The sequence below is a fragment of the Lytechinus pictus genome, chromosome 9 (assembly GCF_037042905.1).
Source record: "Lytechinus pictus isolate F3 Inbred chromosome 9, Lp3.0, whole genome shotgun sequence".
NCBI classification, from domain to species: Eukaryota; Metazoa; Echinodermata; class Echinoidea; order Temnopleuroida; family Toxopneustidae; genus Lytechinus; species Lytechinus pictus.
Genome location: NC_087253.1, coordinates 12,836,714 through 12,859,838, shown reverse-complemented (window position 1 = coordinate 12,859,838; position 23,125 = coordinate 12,836,714). Strand labels below are relative to the sequence as shown.

At 36.1% G+C, this 23,125-nt stretch overlaps 1 protein-coding gene across 4 annotated transcripts in view; it reads left to right on the top strand.

The window, feature by feature from the left end:
* Positions 1 to 23,125, top strand: part of LOC129268263 (DENN domain-containing protein 2B-like) — a 52,764-nt gene that overhangs the window by 9,173 nt on the left and 20,466 nt on the right. For 2 of the 4 annotated variants that reach the window (XM_064104721.1, XM_064104720.1), the window contains exon 3: positions 22,642 to 22,826. In XM_064104721.1, coding sequence (XP_063960791.1) covers positions 22,642 to 22,826 — 185 coding nt within the window. Of the gene's footprint in view, positions 1 to 18,582; positions 19,021 to 22,641; positions 22,827 to 23,125 lie in introns of those variants that run through there. The other 2 variants (XM_054905833.2, XM_054905832.2) reach the window with 2 other exon arrangements.

Here is a 23,125-nt window from a genome sequence, read left to right as displayed (position 1 = left end):
CATTTTATATAACCATTTAGCCTTAAAATATCAATCCTTTGATTTTCACTGAACTCAATTTCATTCATCTTCTTGTCAACAGCCAAGTTTTGGTCTAGATATGAAAAAATAACGGTTCAAATTTAGACCCAGTCAACTTGTTTTTTCCTCTGCGAGCGAAACAGATATGGGTAATAGTTTTCTGAATCTGCACGTTGAGGAAATTGATCCAATTTTTAGGAGACTCAGGGAGCATAGATTTTCTATCTAATGTGGTTTCAAAATACCAGTTAATCTAAATTTAGTCAAAGAAGTGGGCTTTGGCAGACATAGATTTCTTGGGGGGTCGGGGCAGTAGCCCTTGTCTGCCCCCTGCACCTTGTCAAAATGCAAATGTTCTTATTGAGTGGTGGTAACCTGGGGAGCGTTTCATCAACAGTTCCGTCCTACAGGTTGTCAAATCTGACAACTTCCCTTGATTTTGATTCGCTGAGAAGCTCTGTTAAAGTGGTAACTGTCGGATAAAACGGGACTTGTCGGATAAAACCTATGACATGTCCTTTCATGAAACGCTCCCCTGTTGTTTCTTGCTTGTCATTTTCTTTTCAATGTGCCCCCCCCCCCCCCCGTTCAATCCTGGATTTGCTCCGGTACCTTGACTTGCTTTTAAGAATCATAACGCATATTCAAACCAACTCGACCGCCAGAATACCTGTTAAATTACAAGAACTTGTTCATGCCCCAAAATACCTCCTAATTATTATTTCACGTATTGACACTGACCCAAAGCAGACACATTGGGGTAAGTTTCAAAGTTATGAGCATGCGCAGTATTGTCCGATTAGCTGGCAAGGTGTGCGATTCAAATTTGCTCGCTCAGCAGTCCATGGCACTTATGCCCAAGAACTCGCTTGGTTGAGAATGTTCTCTTAATGGGCGATTCCATGCTAGAAAATCAGCCATTTTCAGAACACTTTTTAACCTGCTGTCCAAAGGAACAAGGAACGTCAATTTGTTTTGTGGTAATTACTACTGGGTAGCCATGTAAAGAAATGACAACCAACAAAAATTTGTTGTCCATGAGTAAATTAGAGATTAAAAATGTTGCGTGTCATACGGGACATTTCTGATTTACGTACGACACACAACATTTTCATGTTTAATTCATTTCATCCATAATCAAACATTTTTGTTGGTTATCAGTTTTTCTACAACTTTATCATTGACCAAAAAGAAAATTTTATTGCTCAAGCATTCAGCCGAGAGACTAGAAATTGTTGTCGAAATGTTCCATACGACACGTATGGAACCGCCCTAATTTGCTTCCACACGGCAACAATAATTGCACCCTTGGAAAAATCCCTGTAAAAGTTCTTGTAATTTTCAACAAGTACCTACTCTTTAGCTTAAAAAATTGGAAAACTTGGAAAATCAGTTTAGGTGTTCATGAAAGTTAAAAAGAGAGACTTAATGCGTGAGTAATTATTAAGTAATGAGTCATTGATCTATTAACCTAATTACTGACCAGTTAGGGTAATTGAATGCTAATTGAGCATTGCTCCAATATTGTTGACAATGGCTTTTATAGATTTGGCTTTGGGAATCAATCAACAAGTTGTTCAGAGTAGAAACAGTTTAATTGTATCATTATGCAGTAAAAATTTATCTTACATGCAAATTTTTCATTTTCTATTGAATAGCAATTGATATGTCAAATCGTGAAGTATGCAGTAGACATGTTTTTCACTTGGTGCATTTCTTAGTATTTCTTACATTGTTTTGACAATCAATTGGCTGTTTTGGCTTCGTTACAGAAATATGGTTTATCTTGTAAAGGAAGTATTCATTTTTTCAGCTTAGATTGTGTGATTATAATTATTCAACATGTCAAGTGGAATAATCAAATCATCAGAAAAGTTGTGTTCATTCACAAATTCACAAAGTGAAAGCAAGGAAGATGGACAAAAAATACTCGAAAGGTGTTTCAAAAAATCAAACGTGACTTTCCTAAATGTTTTTCCCCATGATAGCACTTGTGTAAACATGCTTTTTTTGGTTACTCTGATCGAGCGTGCTTCTCGCTTGTGAATTACTTACATTCATTTCCCATTGGTGTTTCTTTTCAGTAGTTTAGAATTCAAATGTGAACTGGACCATGCTGTTGTACCCTTCACATGTGAAAGATACCATTCACATTTCCTCGTCATTCCCAAAGACATTTTCCATGTGAACATGACATTAAAATAATTGCATTTGTGAGAAGCATTTCATGAAGAGTTTTGCCAGTAATTTTCACTGCCTTTTTCACTCCCAGCCAATCAGATGCAAGGATTTACAGTAGCTTGTAACATCAGTCAGTGCAAATCGCAGACAAAACTTTTCATGTAACACTCCCCCTGATACTGGATCCATGCTTCTGCCACGTGCTTAGGATCAAAACATGATCTCTCGTAATTTACTTGACATCCGATGCAGTCACATGACTTTGTCCCCGCTCTCCTTGTCAGGTGACCTTCTCCTTCCTCCCTCCCTTTCCCCCCAGCGGAGATGAACTTTGTCTACTCTACACAGACAGACTGTTTTTAACTTTCAGTAAGTCTTAAGTACATATCTTCATACTATTTGCCCATTCTTTACAAAAAGTTAAACTTGGTGGCATTTGTGGATCTTGAAGGTGGTTCTTGTTTGCATTATCTGAGTTCAAACTTTATGAAATGGAATAGACTTTTGTGTCTAAATCATAAACTTTTCTCGCATTACTCAAATTACATATATTTTGCTTACAGTTTCACCTTGTGCTAAAGTCATTAATTGGGCATTGCAAAAAAACTTGCTCTCAACTGTAAATCTGTTTGGAGTCCTCACATTAATGTCATGCAATTGATTGCTGATCTGATCTTTGCTTCCTTGTACGAAAGATTTTGAATTGAAATGCTACAGCTAAAATTGATGTATCGATTGTAAAATTGTGAATAGAAATTTCCATTTGATCGCAAATTTCTTCTTGCAACATGAAGTACATATGTGACCTACCACCCCAAAAACCGCCAATAAGTCACCAGGCAAGGTTCTCTGTAAATTGTCAAAATAGTAATTTAGTCTCCAAAAATTAAAAAAATAGCTTATCTGAAAGAGCCATTCTCCTTCTTCTTCATACTGTGAAAATTTGAAGTTAGAAGTTGAATAAAAGAAAACATACAAGAGTTTCTTGGACACTACTTTTTCGGACTGCTCGGAAGTTTCACTGAGACTACACAGTATGCACATCTCATGCTTGAGTGAACCCCAAACTTCAAACCTTGTTAAATTCTCCTTATTTTTTAAGCTCTTGCTGAATTTTCTCTGCATTCAATCAAGTACTTGTCATGGTTGTTGTTGTTCAATTTTAACATATTATAAATCATTTTAAAGCTTAGGTAATGAATTTTCAAGCTCAATAAAATTCTCAATATTCATTCTGAATTTGATCGACTTATTGTTGGTTTTGGGGAGGCAGGTCACATATCCGACTTGCCACATTTCAGTGGTTCATAGGATTGTACATAGCTTTACAGGCAGTCTCATGACACAATATACCCTGCAGGACGATGCACCTCTCCCGACGAGGGGCGAAGGAAACTTCCCCCTCCTTCCAAAGACCCCTCCCACTGGATAGGTACCTTCTGGCTGGGAGCCATTTCCCGCCTTTCCGTGGGTGCAGACACTTGGAACGGGTAACCATGGCAACGGTGTGTGTGTGTTTTACGCATGTGGTGTGACGATGACTGATGTACCTAGAAAACTATGCGCTTTGGACTTTATAGGCGGCGCAGTGATTGCTATAGCGTTAGATCCAGGAATATTCAGGGAGTGGGGGAAAGTCTTGAGTATGGCATAGAGACGAAAAGATTGAAAATAAGTAGATTCACATCTTAAATAACACATATAAAAAGTCGAGGAATTTGCAACAAAAAATAGAATATCAATAGAAGTGGGAGCATTTTTTTTTTATGTTATCAGTCAAAAAACCAACCTTTTTTGTCCTAGAAGCTGTTACATATGAAAACAAAATTTTTGAACCAAGTTGATAAAAATATTGAATAAATGAATGAATTCAATTAAACGGATGGATGATTGAATAAATGAATGAATTCAAATGAATGAAAGGATGATCGAATGAATGAATTTTAACTTTTAATTAATGAATGAATTTAAGCAAGTAAATAGATGAATTTTAATGAATGGATTTGAATGAATTCAATTGAGTGAATCATTGATTGATTGGAAGAAGTTGACAATGAAATGTGATTTCTACATTTACCCTTCTTGAACTTACATGTAAACTAACATAGATATTATTATATTTCTTTAATTTCTGCCTTACATGTCTTATGGAGATGAAACCAAAATTAGAGATGACACTGAATGAACTGTTTGCATTTAGTCAGAAACCATTAAAACAATTACATGCAATTATTATTTGTATTGTTAACTTTTCTCTCTCATAAGGCAAAGTAAGAAATAGAACCAACTTAATGGACTTATAACAAACATTAGAAACAGGATTCTTCTGTTTCCTGTTCTAAGAAATATAAGATTAATGAACTCTCATGTTGACATAAAAACTGCAATTGTAACCTTTCCCAGTCCATTTCCATGTTTTCATGAATAATTCTTGGCTTGCATTTACATGAACATGGAGCTTTATGAAAGAATAATGAAATGTTTTTTTTTTCAATCTTACTTTTACAGGCTATTCTTTAGTTGTAATCTCAAGCTGCAGCTCATCCTGTCATTCATATTGGTACCATGTTAATATTTACAGAAGTGAATCAATGACAAATGTGGCGCAGATTTCACTGCTGCCCTCTATTGGCCATGATTGTACAGGGCTGAAGCTCTAAGATAATATCACATTGCAAGACAAGTATTTTTTTCTTATAACAAGGACATTTGCATTACTTGTGATTGTATTTTATGTCAATATTTGAAGATGTTTTAGAAACTCTTATTTTTTTATTGTCTTGGAAGCCTCTCTTTTTGACTCGATTTGTGAATCCAGCTGAAATTAGGTTTCAAAAAGCTTTTTATCACCTCCCAAATATTTATCAGCATTTGTTTAGCATGTACATATCTTTGTAAATTTCAAAATGTGAAAATTTATTTGTTGAAAGTATTAATGATGAAAGGAAAGAATATAAAATGATGAGTGAGTTGGGAAGACATAGAGGAAGAACTAATCAAAGAAAAAAAGGGGAAAATATAGAAAGTGAGTAAGGATGGAGTGATTTAGTGAGTTTGCAATTGAGAGAGACAGCCTTATAAATTGATTAAGATAAGTTTAGGGAGGTAGCTTATAATGAATCAACTTGGTAAGTTAGTAAGTATGAAAAGAAAGAATTAATTATTGAAAAAAATGAATGAATAGATTAAGACAAAGAATGACAAAACAAGAGAAATTATATACAAGAGTGACAAGAGCAAAAACAAGAAAGATGAAAAAAGAGAGGAATTTATGAAATCGGGGAAGTTGATGAAAAAGGAAATAAAGGGTTGATGAAAAGAAACCTTTAGAAAATGCATTGCTTTATAGGACAGAATGCAGCAGGTAGAGTGTGAGACTAGCAATAGTTGATTTTGTTGGACAAACATGATCAGAGACAACCACAGACAATTAAGATGAAATCAAGGACACATTTCCAGATACTGAAAGACATAGAAAACAAACTAACTATAGCAAGGTCATGGCCATTCCCTACAGTTTGATACAAGTGATAAACTTGGGGTAAACCTTGAGTAAAGAGGATCATTTTCACCTGTGTAGAAACATCATGGTCATGTGTTTTAATGGTTTTGATAAACAGGTCAGCGTGAATCATCGATACATAGCCCCTTTTGAATGATTCGTTATGTTTATACCTGTATGACTACGTCACTGCAGCACCCTTATCGAAGTTGATCCCAATTTTTTTTGGGCAGATTTAGGGATTGACGTCCGTGATAGATTTATGTTGCCAATTTTAATAGGAATTCATAGATATAAATAAAAAAAATGTGAACATGATTACTTTGTTGTACTTTTGCTTATATGCCATTGACTACAGTGTATCTACTACACAAAAAACTCTTTGAAAGAAATTTTGTATGATGTCATCAGTTCCAACGCTTTCATATGTAGGGCCTATGTTGTGAAAATGTGTTTTTTTAAGCAAAATATTTCCACTGCATCACTCTCTAGTCTCTGGGTTTTCATCAAATTTCAATGAAATTTTCATTGTTATATGGTGGTGTAAATTTTCTATTTTCATTTAAATCAACCTTTTTTTTGGGGGGGGGGGGTGAGGTCAGGTGCGGATCCAGAGTCTTGACTTTTGTGGGATGCAAAGTTGCGCACCAGCGCAGTTATCAGCTGCAGATCTACGATTATTTCAAAGGGGTCGCTACTTGACCGAAAAATTACAAAAATTTTACAAGCGAAAAAAAGGGGTCATCGCTCCCACATGAAGGCATTTTAGAGAGCCTGCACCAGTATTTTTATCAAATTTTATAGGGGGCACCTGCACCTTCCACCCCTCCCCCTGGGCTGGATCATTTTACTTCCCTTTTAATGAGTTTGTAACAGGTTAAGGACTTTGGGAGAGGAGATATACATACAGAGAGCTACATATAGGTGATGGTTGGGCGTATGTAAGGTGTATGTTAGTATGTCTGTCATCCAGGGGGATAATGTTACAGCAATCTTGCTCATGTTCTAACCCCACGGGAGGAAGCATGCAGGAGAATGATGAAGTCAGAGTAGACACCTGTTCACACCTACAAAGTAAGATCCCCATTCACACTCTCCCGATCATCTCGTATACCATCCAACTACAGCCAATAAGATTTATCGCTAATCAGAACCGCAATGCATCACAGGATCGAAAAGGGGGCCGTTAGCTAGCTCTGCGCACTACGGACAGTCCGCAGTGCGCGTGGGCGGAGGTAGCTTGATTGCCCCCTTTACAATCCTATAACGCATTGCGGTTCTGATTAGCGATAAACCTTATAATCAAGTTGCAGCCAATTATTAAGTTCATTCAAGGTTATGGTTGTGTATACCCTTTTGACCGACCGTGATGCCCCTTTCAATGGCCCTTGATAATTTTGTGCACTCTTTGTTTTTCCCTGTCATGCTTTAATATGGAATTGTGCCTTATAGAAAAGGAGTGTGTCCCCCCCAAAAAAAATGGGATTCGAGGCCGAAATTCCAATTTCGTGTTGATATTCAGATGAGATAGTAATATATTTTGTTTGGGGGGGTTGAGGGTGATTTGAAAGGGGCTTTTAATTTGAACTTGAGTTCTATGCATATGCTTTAGATTGGTTATTAATAATGCACTATGAGCTTTGTTAGGTGATATGAAGGTAAATCATTGTCTGATTCACTTTAGGCATTCCCATTCTCTCTAAGAGTCTTGATATTTTGCCCCATTTTATTCAAAGTATCTCTTTTCATTGAGAAAATAGGTTCAAGTACCTGTTTTACCTAATTCATGTATATAACATTATTTGTATTTAAGTAAATCATTCTACACTTATTTTCAAGTGTGAAATGGGTGAAAGATCAGATTATTTAGTAACAGGAAGAACTGGTACTTGTCTGTGATTCTTCTGTTCCGTCATCTACATTTAGGGGTTTGCCTAGCATATACCCAGTTGCACCATTCACAGTAGTATTATTTCTGACATCTGACTAGAGTGTATTGAAAACCTTCATAAATGACAGTTTTTATTTATTCATACCCTTTTGCTTTCAGACAGAGGTAAAGAATGCCTTCAGAGATATTATTTATTTTTATAATTTTTCAACAGTTCTACATCTAACAAAGATTGCAGTCAAACAGTTTATGTGATATTGCATAATTAGTGAACATGTTTTAATGGCTTCAGTGAGAAACATTTTTCTGTCTGGTTTTGCTTTGTTTATTTCTTTAGGTATTGAATGATATTGCGAATAAATTCAGTCTAAGTCCCACAAATCATTTTCTTCCAAACTAACATATTGAAATGGTTACATAAGTTTGGTAAAAATATAAAGAAACTAAGGGGCATTTTTGTATTTGTTAACACGCTAAATTCATAAATAAGGTTAAATACAAACAAAGGCCTCTACTACCCCTGTTCTCTTGAGAATTTCAACTGACAAACTGCACTAATTTGTCTTGTGAGTTGGCAAATTCCTGTAATACTTTTGTGAACTTTGTATAGGTGAACTTCACCATTGCAATGAGTCATGATTTTGATAGATGCCAATTTTGGTCATTTACTGAGCTCTCGTACTAGATATGGAACCCCCCCCCCCCGTCACTTACCAAAATCCCTTTCCAGATTTGAAGACATTCACGTCCCCCTCCCTGTGTCATTTAGTAATCTCTTGGAGATAGTTTCGCTTCCCCCTCTTTTAGTTGTTGAATCATCTTCCCACCCCCTTCCTATCTCTCTCCCACTTTCTCAGTTTTAATCTTACCCCACCCTGTCTCATTTAGTAATCTCTTGGAGTTAGTTTCCCCTCCCATCTTTAAGTTTCTGAATCAGCTCTCCTCCCCCCCCCCCTCTCTCCATCCCCTGTGCATGTCTGTGTCGACTCTTTGTAATCTCTGCAGTCTTTTGCTCTGCCTTTGTCTGTAGGCCTACATGTTTCTTTTTTCCCTCGCTCTCTCACTGATTTTCCCCCGAAACCCCTCACTTCTCTCTCTCTCTCTCTCTCCATTTTACCTTGCCCTGAACCCCACCCCGTACTCAACTTATTTTTTTCATGTACTGAGGGGCTGCATTTGAAATCCAGGCCATCTGATAAGGCATATTTAATCTGTACTCATCCTGAGTGTTGCTTTACGTCACTAAACCTCTTTCTGTGACTTGTACAGTTTTCATGAAATTACGATCCACAGATGTGGTGAAATTGAAATTTTGTTTATAATTTCATCTGATTATCTGTCTTTTATTTGAAATCTTTTGTAAAAGGAGGGAGAGAGGGATGGAGATTAAATTCAGAAAATCGATATCGGTGTTAGATTCACATTTTGAATGTCAACCCAATCACACAGTCGAAGCCTGTGAAGTTCCACAGATAAATTATTGTTTCAGATCCCATTTCACAAAACAAAAGTCACACTTGGTGATCGTGCATTTGCACTTGCTACCCCCAAACTATGGAATGGCCTGCCAATTGATATAAGATGCTCTCCATCCTTGACTCTCTTCAAATCAAAATTAAAAACATATCTCTTTAGTTAAGAAAATGTGCTGTGCAGACATAGGTAAAAAGAGCTCTGAACAAGCTGCGCTATACAAATTAATGTTAATTATTATTATTTATTATGTGCCCCAGTTTTGATCGAGGGAACCCTAGATAAAACGAGAGAGGGGAAACACTAATTTCATAAACCACCAGAATTTTCCAGAAAGAGTTTGTCAGGTGGGAAGGGGCTAACAGAAAGGTGTGGGAGGGGTGGGTATAGCGGTATAGGCGGAAGAGAAAAAGGGGAAACAGGATTTACGTAAACAACAAAGAAAAAAGTTGTTCAGGTTGAGAGGGGCATCAGCTCGGTCTAGGAGGTGGCAATTGAAGAAAATAAAGGAATGCGCAGGATTTCCATAAACCGCTTCAGAAAGTTAGTCGGGATGAGAGGGGCCAACATTCTGGTCCAGGACGGGATGGGCGGAACGAAGAGTTGGGAATAGAATATCCGGGATCCACGTACCACAGCGAAAGCAAGTTGGGAACCCCTGCGAGTCATGCATGCAGAGTGGACGTGCTGTTCCCTCCGTTTAACTTTGTCACACTCAGGCAGAATCTATTCTGTACATTCCAACTTCCTCTCCTCTCTGTGTATTCACGCTATACTGTCATCATGTCCTCTCCTTGACGTGCAAGGAAATTTTTTGAATGTTTGTTGGAAAGTTGAGGATCTATTTGGACTAACCTAGATGTGTACAATCAAGTTCTTTAACATTTCCTTTTTTGTAATAGGGTAAGCATTCATATTCATTTCTACACAAATTGAAGGATATTGAATATTGACAAAACTCCTGTTTTAAAGTCATTTTTGATTTGTTTTGTTTTGTTTTTGCTGTCTTTATTATTGTTGCTTTTTTTTTGGGGGGGGGTAATTTTTTTTTTGCAAATCAGGATTTATTTGATGAGAATTTGGACTGTACTCTGATATCCCAATTTCAAAATGAGTGTCATATGTGGGGCCCCATCTCATCAAGAATTGTTATTATAACAAATGTACAATTTCTAGAACAAATTTACTATCAGCCAATCAGATTAGAGGATTTCAGTAGCTTTAAACTCTTATTTCAATTTGCTATTATAACACGTTTTATGAAATGGGTCCCATGCTTGTCTATAGCAATCACTTAAATATTTTTTTTTTATTAAGGAATTGAATACATTGTCAAATCCAATTTCTATAAGTTTATTTGATTGCTTTTTTTTTTCAAAATGGATATTTTTTCAAATTAATTAGATCATTTTTAAACCAGTTATTGAACTGATATCAACTCCTTTCAATGTGAATCACTTCTCACTTAGTATTAATCCAGTAGTCAATGCTAAGTTCAAGCTCCCTAGATATTGCCTTTTCACTTGGTAGTTTGTCAGGCTACATGTAATTTTATGCAGCATACTAATTTATAAATAAGTGTTGATATTGAAATATATGTGTCATCTTTACAAGCTTACATTATACAGATTTGTTTCTGTTACTTATCTTATGTAATTATGAAGAAGAGGTAATATATCTATGCCCTGTTGGAACCAGTTAGTCCCTGTGCATCCCTGTTGATAAAAACCAATGAAACGACTTTTGCTCCTGCGACAAGTGCAATATTCATAGAGTCCACTGTGTAAATACACTGAACACTCACATTGTAGAGGTGTCCACAGCCTTCACATTGCAAAAAAAATATAATATGAAAATGTTAGCATTGTTAATCAAATCTCCACATAGTACCACTATGCATACATGAACACACTTGTGGGTGTGTTCACAGTGTGAAATTATCTCACACTGTTAAATTTGGACATTGTTTAGTGTGTATCACGTTTTCACATAGTTCCACTATGTGAACACACTGTGTGCACTCACCCTGTGTACATGTCCAAAGTGTGAAATTGTATTCATACTGTTTGAATTTGAGCATTTAACAGCATGAGCCACATTCTCACATAGTTCCATGATGTATTAAGCATGCTGTGAACATACACATGCTAGAGGCAACAACAAAGTGAGATTATCTTTAATACATTGTTAAAATTTGACATTTTAAAAGTTTAAATCACATTTTTTACACCGCATATCTCTTCATAGATGAGTTCAGAGATCCTCTTGACTCCACCTCTTTGTGCTAGACAGCAGATAACAGGCTTCGTGATACCATGGATCAATAATGTTACATTATTGATAGTCCATTATGTAAAAACAATGTGAATTCTCATATTGTAGACTCGAGGTGTCCACAGTTTGAAATCACTTTGTCTAATCACCAATTCATCTATGACCATTTCGTCTCATAACCAGTTGGCCCAATATCCATTTTATTTTCATTCATTTCGCCCAATTAACACTTTGTCCAATTAGACCGAATGGTATATACATGTAGACTAAATGGCTATTGGACCAACTGGTTATTCGATGAAATGGTGAGTGGACAAAATGGCAATTAGACCATGTGGAGAGTGAACGAACTGATGGTAGACCAAATTATAGTAAAAGAGTTGGTCATTGGACAAATTTGCATTAGACCAACTGGAAATAAGCCGTCTACATTGTGAAATTATCATCACACTGGACACACACACCGTAGAGGTGACATCAAAGTGAGAGTATCGTCACATCATTAGATTTGAGCATTTTAACAGTGTGATTCATATTTTCACATATTGCAGGTCCACAATGTAAACACACTATAAACATTCACACTGTACAGGTGTCCACAGTGTTTTAAAGTTATATTCAAATTGTGGACACACACACCATAGAGGTGACCATTGGCGGCGGAAGCCCAAAAAATTAGGGGGGTCCACCTTAAATTTTGGGATGGACACGGGTAAAAAAATTTGACAAGCAAAATTAAAAAAAAGGTATCAACCAAAATTTTAGGGGGACCACAAAAATTTAAGTGGGGTACACCTGAATTTAGGGGGCATGCAGGAAACAAAATGTGAACACACTATGAACATTCACACTGTACAGGTGTCCACAGTGTTTTAAAGCTATATTCACACTGTGGACACACACTGTAGAAGTGACATCAAAGTGAGATTATCTTCACATCATTAATTTGAGCATTTTAACAGTGTGATTCACATTTTCACATACTGCAGGTCCACAATGTGAACACACTATGAACATTCACACTGTACAGGTGTCCACAGTGTTTTAAAGTTATATTCAAATTGTGGACACACACATTGTAGAAGTGACATCAAAGTGAGATTATCTTCACATCATTAATTAGAGCATTTTAACAGTGTGATTCACATTTTCACATACTACAGGTCCACAATGTGAACATTTTCACATAATGTAGTTCAACAATGTGAACATATACCATGAATATTCACACTGTACCGGTATTCATACTGTGAAATTATCTTTACACTGTGGACACACACACTGTAGAAGTGACATCAAAGTGAGATTATATTCAAATCATTAAATTTGTGCATAAAGTGTGATTCACACATAGTCCACTGTGATGATACACTGGGCACATTGTGTGTCACACTGATCTTTCCAGCAGAAAAAGTCTTTGGAAAATCCGGCAATCAATGGATTTCATCCAGAGTCAGGCAGAGGCCAGGGGAGTCTGACAGTGAACCCTATATTCTCTGGATAAGGGGTCAGGTCTAATTGCGTGTAGATGAATTAATTTTAGGGGCACATAACAGCTGTGCATTATATCTTTCTGAATCATAATTTGCAAAGTGTCTCCCCCCTTCCCTCCCTCCTTTCAAAAGCATGAACTGACTAACCCCCGCACCCTCCTTCTTTCAAAATGGGAAACAAGTATTGTCTTTATCTTCATTTATGAATTACAAGGGAACATAATCACAACACCTTCACGAAGCAATTACAGTGTCACACACTCCACAATGTGTAAACCAGTGTTGAGATGGTCCTTAGTTCTCAACATTACGTAATACATGTTATATCTGCATAGCCCTGCACTAAATATATACATACAGACAAGGACACGCAGAGAAACAACGTTTAACCAATTCAATTGAAAGTGGAGGAAGTGGTCGTGTTAGGAAATTAACGTGAGATTAATTAGCGATTACCAGTTTCATATTGTGCTCTTGAAGATAATAGTCCTTTCACATGAGCTATGTAGTTGATGATGCTTTATAATAAAAACAACTTATTGTTCTATGTGGAAATTTGAGTGCTATAAATGTATTTCAAGTGGGATTTAAAAAGTTAAATAATGTGACGTTTCAAGTTTGAAGAGGTGTAGGTACTTTAAAATGGAGATGATTTTTTGTGCGATTCAGGGGGCAAGGGGTTAAGAGGGCGGGGGCTATGTTGCTGTACTTTGGCAAAAGGAAGCAAGTTACAAAAGTATCATTTGTTGTAAATGGGCAATGTGTGTTCGTCATTTACATAGGCATCAGTGCAATTTAACAGCATATTTTCTTCAATATCTTTCCATAGAACGATAGTTTCTTCCCCAAATTTTGCCTGAACGTGCAACATACAAAGGGAGTTTCAGAAACAACAATAACTCAAATTTGACTGATGTGTCACTTGCTTCCTTTTTTGCCAGAGTTGGGCAGTATGGCCTGGACAGCTGTCTTATCATAAGAACCATTGTAATTATTTGATCTATCTTTGTTATTAATAAGATTGCATAAGGATCACCTGAATAAAACCAATCAATTCAATTAAATGATTAATATGAAAGCTTTATAGGGGCTATTTTTATGACAATATAATTTTATCACAACTTAACTATTTCATATTTCTGTGAGTTCTATCTTCAGTAGACTATGAATAGCAATTTTTTTTTTTAGAAAGGGAAGCACTTCCCGTTATATTAACACATTTTTGCTTAAATCGTGAAAGCCCCAAATATATTTATGGCTTTACACCACATCGTACCCCCTCAAAATTCTTGGTTAATTTTTGCTACCGGTTATCATGACACAGATGTTGTAACAAAATATCCAGAACTTTGATACCTGTTGTATACATTTTTCATACAAATAAAACAAACACCCAGGAAAAAAATTACATTAAAGCTGGTAATTTCAAGACATGCGACCGAAAAAGCAGCATTTATTTCTTCGGACAGATAATTGTAACTCATAAAATATACAAAAATTGGGATGGTATTTCAGGTTATTTGTCCATTTTCACTTTTCACTTCTTTGGACCACTGAATAATGATTTGCAGGGGCAATATTTTCAGGACTCTATTTTTTCAACATATCACAGACACATGCGGGTAACAATGGGGACCATGTAGCTAAGATTCTATAATGGTCCTATCAATGTCAACCAAATGCCTTTAATGTCACAATCTCTCATGTTAAAGATCAGCGGGAAATTGGCCTCTCATTGTATTTCCTGTCATATTCATGCAACACGTTCGTGTCTGAAAAGAAATTGTGACGAATCGGACTAAAGGAAAGTATGCTCAATGTTACAGTACCTACAAGCTAGCATCAAAGTTTTAAAAAAAGGACAGAAAAATTGTGTCAATGCTATTTTTGTAGTCCTGTTCTGTTTAATATTAAGACCAAGCCAGGGGAATACATAATTTTGTTTTCCGGGGCTAGTTTGGTTAGATCACCATACAAAATCTGTACATTGTATTAGAGTTTATATTGAATTTCATGAGAATCTCAGGGGCTCTTTTGTTTTCCAAGTTTTATGGGCAAGGGGGGGGGGGGTATTGCCCAAGCCCCCATGTCAGTTTTTAAATGCAACTAGCTTTCAAGTAAAACTTTTGACGAGGCTCCCTTGAAAAAATGGGCCTCTGGTTTGGATGGGACTACCCTGCTTTTTATAAAGAAGATATGAATGAATGAATGATTGATTGAAGGAAAGAGTGTTTGAATGAATGAATTACGGAAAGAGTGTTTGAATGAATAAATAAATGCATGAATGAATGAATGAACGAACGAATGATTGAACAAATTACAATAGAATAACTGAATGAATGAATGCATGAGTGAATAAAATGAATGAGTGAGGGAATGAGTGATTGAATGAATTAATAAATATTATAATTTGCTCAATATGATTTTTAAAACTGTACAGACTATTTTTAAAGTTGTAATATCAGCTTCATATTTTAGCGCCTAGTTTTAAAATGAAAAAAAAAGTTGTGTCGAATTTAATCATCAACAGGTTTAAGGGTCGACTAAAATGAAATTTTAATTCTCCACATTGCTCAACCTGTACTTCATTTTCAACCTGCTCATGACTAAAAAAAGGGTGCATCACCTATTACAAAATAAAATCCCTCATCCTTCATAGCCTATTTGCTTCATTTTACTTTCTATAAGATCATTGGTTCTTGTTTCACTTACATCATGATAAAGCTCACATGACATATTAAAGGAAGTGTTATTACAATATTAGCGTTCATATTGATTAAAATAGTATTGGTACTTGAAAATACCCTTCATGAACATGTCTTGATGTATGACTAAGGAATGCACGTGAGACAATGATGCATATGGAAGAGTTGCATGATCAGACTCCTCCAGAAAGAGATATTTCAGAGGCTCGACGATTCCCAGAGCAGAAAGGATTCAAACTTTTATCTACTTTTGAATTTTATTGAAAAAATTTGGTTGGATTTGTAGGCAGTAGACTTGGAAAAACTGGAGATTTGTAAGTACATTTTTTCTTCTAAGATACCATGACATCTACCCTAACAACAATATTTAATAATCTCCCCTGCAACTATTACCCCAAAGTCCTGTAGAAAATCTGTCAGTTATTAAGGGAAAAAAATCACATTTCCTTAAACATTTCCATAGTCCTTATTATAGTCCCCAACTTGTGGCACCATGTCCTCAGAGAAACTAAGACAGGACTAAAGTTCTAGGACCAAATATTAGGTCACCTTTTTTTTGGGGGGGGGAGGGGGGGGGGTTCACCTGTTTGCAAACTTCAGAGGGAACTGATTGCATAGTTCAGCATTGATTCTCGACCCACTTTAAGAGTGGGGTCAAATCTGAGTTTAGTCCTCCGGACTGGAAGTGACTTGTTCCTCACCCGTTTAACGGATCCCAGCCTGAAGTGCTCTGCCCTCTTTCTTCTTCTGTATTCTGATGGTCATTTTACAAATGACTTATAACTTGTCCAACCTGGTATTAATTACCATGGTAACGGCTCATCAGCCAATTACAAACAAGGTTTCCATGGTTACTTACTATAATGGCAAAGTTGCAAGAAATGTAAAACTTTATGAAACTGGCCTCTGGTGTTCATTTGTTAGATTCTTGATCTACATGATCTAGGGAGGATTTCACGTAAGAGGTTGTCAGTTATTTTCACTGACTATTGTTATAAGCTACTGAAATCCTCGCATCTGATTGGCTCTGAGCAAATTTTTCTGTGAAAACCACTGAGAAGTTGCTTCATGAGACAATCTCCTGTTCTGTACAATTCAGCATGATACAATTGTGACAACTGCAGTCTGTTAAGCCCCCATCACACTTATTCGGAATCAGCAGGAATCAAGCTGAAGCTGGAACAAAAAAAATATTTAAAAATTCTATAAATTTTTTGGAGGAACTTATGAATTCACCAAACTGGAGTTGTAATTCAGTAAATTGACCAGGTGAATCATCATACACTAGTCAAAATGAACCGCAATGGAATCAGATTGATATTTCATTCTACATTCTTGGACATTCTAGGCGCATTCTAAATATTCTGAGTGCATTCTGAGTGCATTCAATATATTTTTGGCATTTCTTTTAGCCGTCCCGAAGGTTTTGGTCATGTTCAAAACATTCGAGGGGTATTTTCGAACAGTGTTCGAACTTCAAAGTAGATTTAAATGACCAACTGGTGGTCGATCAGTAGTCCTTTCATTCCAGCCAATTCTACTTGATTTGGAATAAGTTTTACTTTGTTAACTTTGATTAAGTTTGCTCTCCTCTTCCCTGGCCACCAACTGATGCACTGGGCAAACTGCTATGAAATATTGCACGTACCTGTATAATATTTTATGTCATTTTATTTAATGATTGATATTGCTTTTGTAATCTTGAATATGTTTGAAGTGCCAAATAAATAATAAGTAAATCAATAAAATTGTGGAGAAAAGTGGGCCAGAGTGACAAATTGTCTGATAATTCGTTGATTTGATATGGATTGACCCAATGAATTGTGGAGAAAAATAGGCCAAAGTGAGATGTATAGATTAGAATAGACCTAATGAGTATTTTTTCGGATCACCGTGATGATTTAAAAAGTGAACTTTTTTACTTCTAAAGTTCTACAGGTCACTTGCACTGCACACAACTTAATAATGAATAATAAATAAATAAATAATAACAACTTACAGATCATTAATAGTTTTCCTAAATTACATTAACAGAATTTGACAACTGAATTAAAATTTGCTATCTTTCACTTTTCCATCACAGGTGTTTTCCTTTAATGGTCTTAGGGCCTGTTATTCAAATGTAAACTGCACAGATTAGCATGTGGTAGTGCTAATTGCCATTAGTGTATGTCAATGAGCCAGGGGAAATTGCTCTGTTTAAAGGCTATCCGTCAGAAAGACTTGAATATCAAGGCTATATTTAAAAGGAAGAAAAACATTATTTATTTAAACATTGTCTTTCAATTTTAAGGGTATAATTTACAAGCAAAAGTATCACTTTGAAGACTAAGTTTTGGCTTTGCCAAATATTTTTTGTGTTTATAGTGAATATGATATATGAATTATCCCTCATCAAAGTATAAAAAAAAACTATCAAAGGCCTATCTGTAAGATTCATAGCTTGTTTTCATTTTGTTGTTTCCTGGAGTTCCTTCTTTCCAGTGTGTTTTTCAGGATTTCTAGAGATTTTCTCATCAAAGAGTTCCTCAAAACATGGTTTGCTCTTGAATTGAAACATGACACTATTCTAGTCTGCAGGCACAGACCATTCATTATCAAAACTTTCACCAACAAGTGGGTCTGGAGAGAAGTCTAGCACAAATTACAGTTTGCTTGTACCGTTAATGATTGGGCAGCCACAAAACACACAATTACATTCAGCTCCTAGTAGGCTTAACATTCATTTCAGACAACTTAACCTCTTCCCCGTGGAACCAGTCTGTCCCTGTACAAAGCCTATGGGAAATACCGAATTCAGTAACCAACAGGTTAAGTGTGTTTTGACCAACTCAGTGGCTGATGTTTACATGCTAAAATAATGCACTAGTCACACCAACAGATCTGACCAGTGGTGTGCCATTGGAAATAATGCAGTTGCTTTGGTCATTCTGGAGTAATGTCTTATCTGTGTGACTGAGGCATAGCCCAAGCCTTCGGACTTGTTTGTGTGTCATGATTATACCGTCTTCTTCCTTCTCTCAGGCCAAACCAATTAAAGTGCAAGTGAAGTGCGTGCTTCCTCCTCTTCATTAACGTAAATAGGTCCACCTTCTTCGGTCAACGCGGTCAGCCTCTTAATTGCCTTCGTTATAATAGCCTTCTGTACTTTCCAAGACATGAGGATGTGTTTATCTGTGACGATTTTGTTATTTATAGATTGCACCGTGAGTTGATTCAGTTGAGGTGATATTCTTAAGCTATTATTCAAGGATTTTTTTTATTCTCTCACTGATATTGATGATTGTTTGCGCCCATCGAGAATATTTCTTGTGATTGTACCGTTGGACTGTACCCTGATTGTATACAACTGAAATCATTTTCTTCAGGACTCTCTCCCTTTGGTATTCTGATAAATTTCTTTGTGATATTTGTAGACTGGATGATTTTTGTGTCATTTTTAAAAAATGGATCATAAAGTGGAATATGCTTTTTAAAGAGGTATGGTAAGAACATTTCTGTATTGTTACTATGGTCAGTGGTTATTGTGACTGGTCATTTTTAGTGACATAATTTGTATATTATTTCAATTTTTACCATCTTGGGTTGGCGTTTATAAGTCACTTCATCCTATCTTGCCACTGTCCTCATGTTCACTACAAATTTGATTGTGTTTTCATGTATGTTTTATATGTTTATATGTTTGTTGATTGCTCTTTATGAGTGAAAGATAAATACTTATTGAATTGAATTGAAATTTGTACGTGAATATTGTAATCTGGTGTCTGTACAGTACATGATGAAAATTGAGCAATGCTTGAATTTACTAGATCTAGATTTCTTAGAAGAAATGTATGCTTTATTGTACAAGTAACAATTTGAAAGGAACTTTTGAAGAGATTTTGTTCATGACAACTGTGTCAGTTCCATCTTAAGCCCCCATCACACTTATTCGGAATCAGCAGGAATCAAGCAGAAGCTGGAAAGAAAAAATATTCAAAAAATCTAGAAATTTTTGGGAGGAACTTATGAAATCACCAAACTGGAGTTGAAATTCAGTAAATTGACCACGTGTATCATCATACACTAGTCAAAATGAACCGCAATGGAGTCAGATTGATAGTTCGTGCTACGTTCTTGGACATTCTAGGGGCATTCTAAATATCCTGACTGCATTCTTAGTGCATTCAAAATATTTTTGTCATTTCTTTTGGCCGTCCCGAAGGTTTTGGTCATGTTCAAAACATTCGAGGGATATTTTCGAACGGTGTTCGAAGTAGCTTTAAATGACCAACTGGTGGTCAAACAATAGTCCTTTCATTCAGGCCAATTCTGCTTGATTCAGAATAAGTGTGAAGGGGGCTTTAGGAAGGTCATCTGCCATTGTTATGTTCTTGGGATATAAATTGGAAGTTACACTGGGTACAGATCTTTAAACTTGTTCTGAGAAATGTTCATCACCTTCAAGGCTTGCACTTCACTGTTTTATTTAGATGTTTATTTAATCATTTTCTGTCAGAGGATGGGTAGCCCTTTCAACGAAGCTGATTTTCAAAGTGGTTCACTTCAATATTACAAACAATATAGAACAAGTGTAACAAAAAAAAACAGAGAGAGGCAAATCACACCACAATATTAGCAATACAAGTTTTAAAAAATAAAAACAAATGAGAAAATGAGAATGCAAAAGATGGATAGTAAAACCAATCAAACAATTAAAGAAGTACATGGTGAAGACTAACATGATTGTCCCTCAGCAAATGTATATTTCGTAATTGTAACAAGTCAAGGCCATGAAAAAAGAGTGTTTGGTTTCAATATTCTCTTTAGGATGATTTTTATTGGCTTGTTGATCCCCATGACTACTTGAATGGCTAAACACACTGTCCAAATTAATATTTGAAGCTATATAAAGAAGACAGTATAGTAACTCACAAATAAATTGGAATTGATCATATGAGTTAAAAAATGCCTGAAGTATGTTGTTTGTACTCTAAATATCATACATTTGAAAATAGTCCAAAAAAAGTATTGTGATCCAGGTATGAATGAAAGAAAATGGTGTTAAATGTTCAATCTACAATGATTTAGTGTGAATGCTAATCTTTTATCCAACCTTACTAATGATTTGAGATTAATTTCAATATTTAGAATGCCGCTCAAAAGATATTCGATTTCGATTTAATACCGGGATATCTACAACAATGCTTTTATGCAATTTGAAGAAGAAAGAGGAACTACAATTCCAATTCCTCACAGGAAAGAGTCTCAGACTTATAAAATATCCCCAAAAAAACCTTCGTCCTGGATTGCATCCAATTTATAGACAATATGCAACCTGTAGGAAATCATGTGTACGGGAATTATGCCAGATATAGTGACATAAAATGATCGTTTAAGTGAGATTTAATCCAGCATTTCTCCACACAGGTCTCTCCATGGGGCAGGGATTTGCACTGAACTGTTAGGAGCTATGAGTCAGTAAACAAGACATAGTCCCTTATGTATTTTCATATCAGAATATATTATATACATGTGAATGGAGTTTTCCTGTTCAGTTCTGTGGCTTCTCTTTCTCTATGGATATGAGTAGGTGGAGAATTTCTTTGTCAAATCTGTCTTCATGTATTTTCTCAGTAGGGTTTTGTACATGTAGGATGTATAACTTCTTTGTGCATGATGTGGGTAGTGTTGGAGTTAACTATAAAGAGATTTCAAGTTCCCCGCAACAAAAACATGCATATATAGAATATGGTATTCTTCATGAAGAGGGAGGGTAAAATTTACTTACAAGCTTTCTTATCTTGTTTTCCTGTAAATATTATCCCCTTGGTGTGGATATGTTGGTACTTTTTAAGATCAGGTACCAAAAGTAAGTACCTTCACAAAATGAGCGTTTGCATCTTCACCACAAGCACGATTTCAGTTTTGTCATTCAGAGTTGTTTTCATAAACCCTATTGTTTTGTCTGTGTAGAAATTACATGTAGATGATTAGAAAGGGAAAAAACATTGAGTGAAATAATTTCTAAATCCAGAGCAGAAAATGCCCAGATTTTTGTTATTACATGTACTTTTAGATGTATTTATGAATCCAAGGTTAGTGAGAGAAAAGACTCTTCACATTCAAATATTTTCTGTATTTGGTATTGATGTAATATTTGAGGTTAGCCTAATCATTTCTTTGTTCTCGGACTCTTGCCATGTTGAGTTGAGGAAGGGGGATTCCTCAAACTTTTCCCAATATTTCCCCCCTTCCAGAAGAAGTAATATGCTTTAGGGGGAATCCTCAAAACTTTTCCCAATTTGTCCCCTTGCCGAACAGGTATTTTGTTCTTTTGTGTGATACTTCCATGAGTCAGTGATCACTACAGATTCCTTATGCCTCTTCTGTTTTCCTTTTGCTTGTAAGTGAAGAGACTTGCTACGACGTCTCCGAGAGCCCTGCATTTGTTTTCACTTAACCTGCTCCAGAATTATTCATAATGGCGTCACTTGGACCTAATACGCTTGAGGAGGGGTGATGGTGAAATAGTCTTGAAAGTTCATACAGATGATATTTGTGGTTTTCTTTTCTGTTGCATTTTCATAGGACATAGTAAGAGATAAGATTTCATTGATTTGAATAAGGGGATTAATCGATGAAACAAATATTAATTTTCTTTGACATATGTTATAAGCTACTGAAATCCTTGCTTCTGATTGGCTCAGAAGAAACAAGTCAGTGAAGTAAAAATCACCTATTACTCCATGAAACACTCCGTGTGTCATTTGTGGAGATTCATTTTGTGATCGTATTTTAAAATTTAGCGAAGATGGAGAGACGGACAAAGAAAACAATGGGAATGAACAAGGTTTTGTCTTGGTGAAACAGAAGTTAGTGAGAGAAATGACAAAGACTGGTTGTTGGGTCTTCTGGTGCAATTCGGTCTATCAAACCATTGGACTCATAGATAGATAGGTAGATTGCTAGACACTATACAGCCGGAAGACAGACAGACAGACAGAAATGTAGATAGATTCCACTGTTGCTCACAAACCTGCATCTATTCTGGCTCTTAGCCATTTCCATGTTAATCTTAAAATAATGATTTCCTTTTGATGTTCTCTCTTCACCTGGCAGTTCTCAAGAAGCGCTTGACCTATGTCCGCGCCATGAGATTACGTTCCTCAGTCTACTGTACGATGCAGCCTCGATGGGCCTTGCAGTACTCCAAACTCTACGAATACGCTGTCATCGTCTCACTGAAGATCAACCCGGAGACCAGAAGATATGAGCCCTACGAAATGAAGAGGTTTCCTCATGAGGTATGTGTCCCTGTAAGAAGAAATCAGTTGCAAATTTCTGATGCAAAATGACAATTGATAGATCGATTGTAACTTGAGGAAATTGATTTTAGTGCCTGTGGTAAGAAGCATACCAGCATTCAAGTACACATTTGCAATAAATTTCCACGATTGTGATTGATTTTTTAACCAAAAGTAGCCTACAGTTGATTGCAAGTTCCTTGCAATGCCCCATTTGTTTCACAGACAAGGCTGACAATGTTGCAAATGAAATGATCAACTTACACTCTTTGGTAAATGGTGTGATCAATGACATTTTG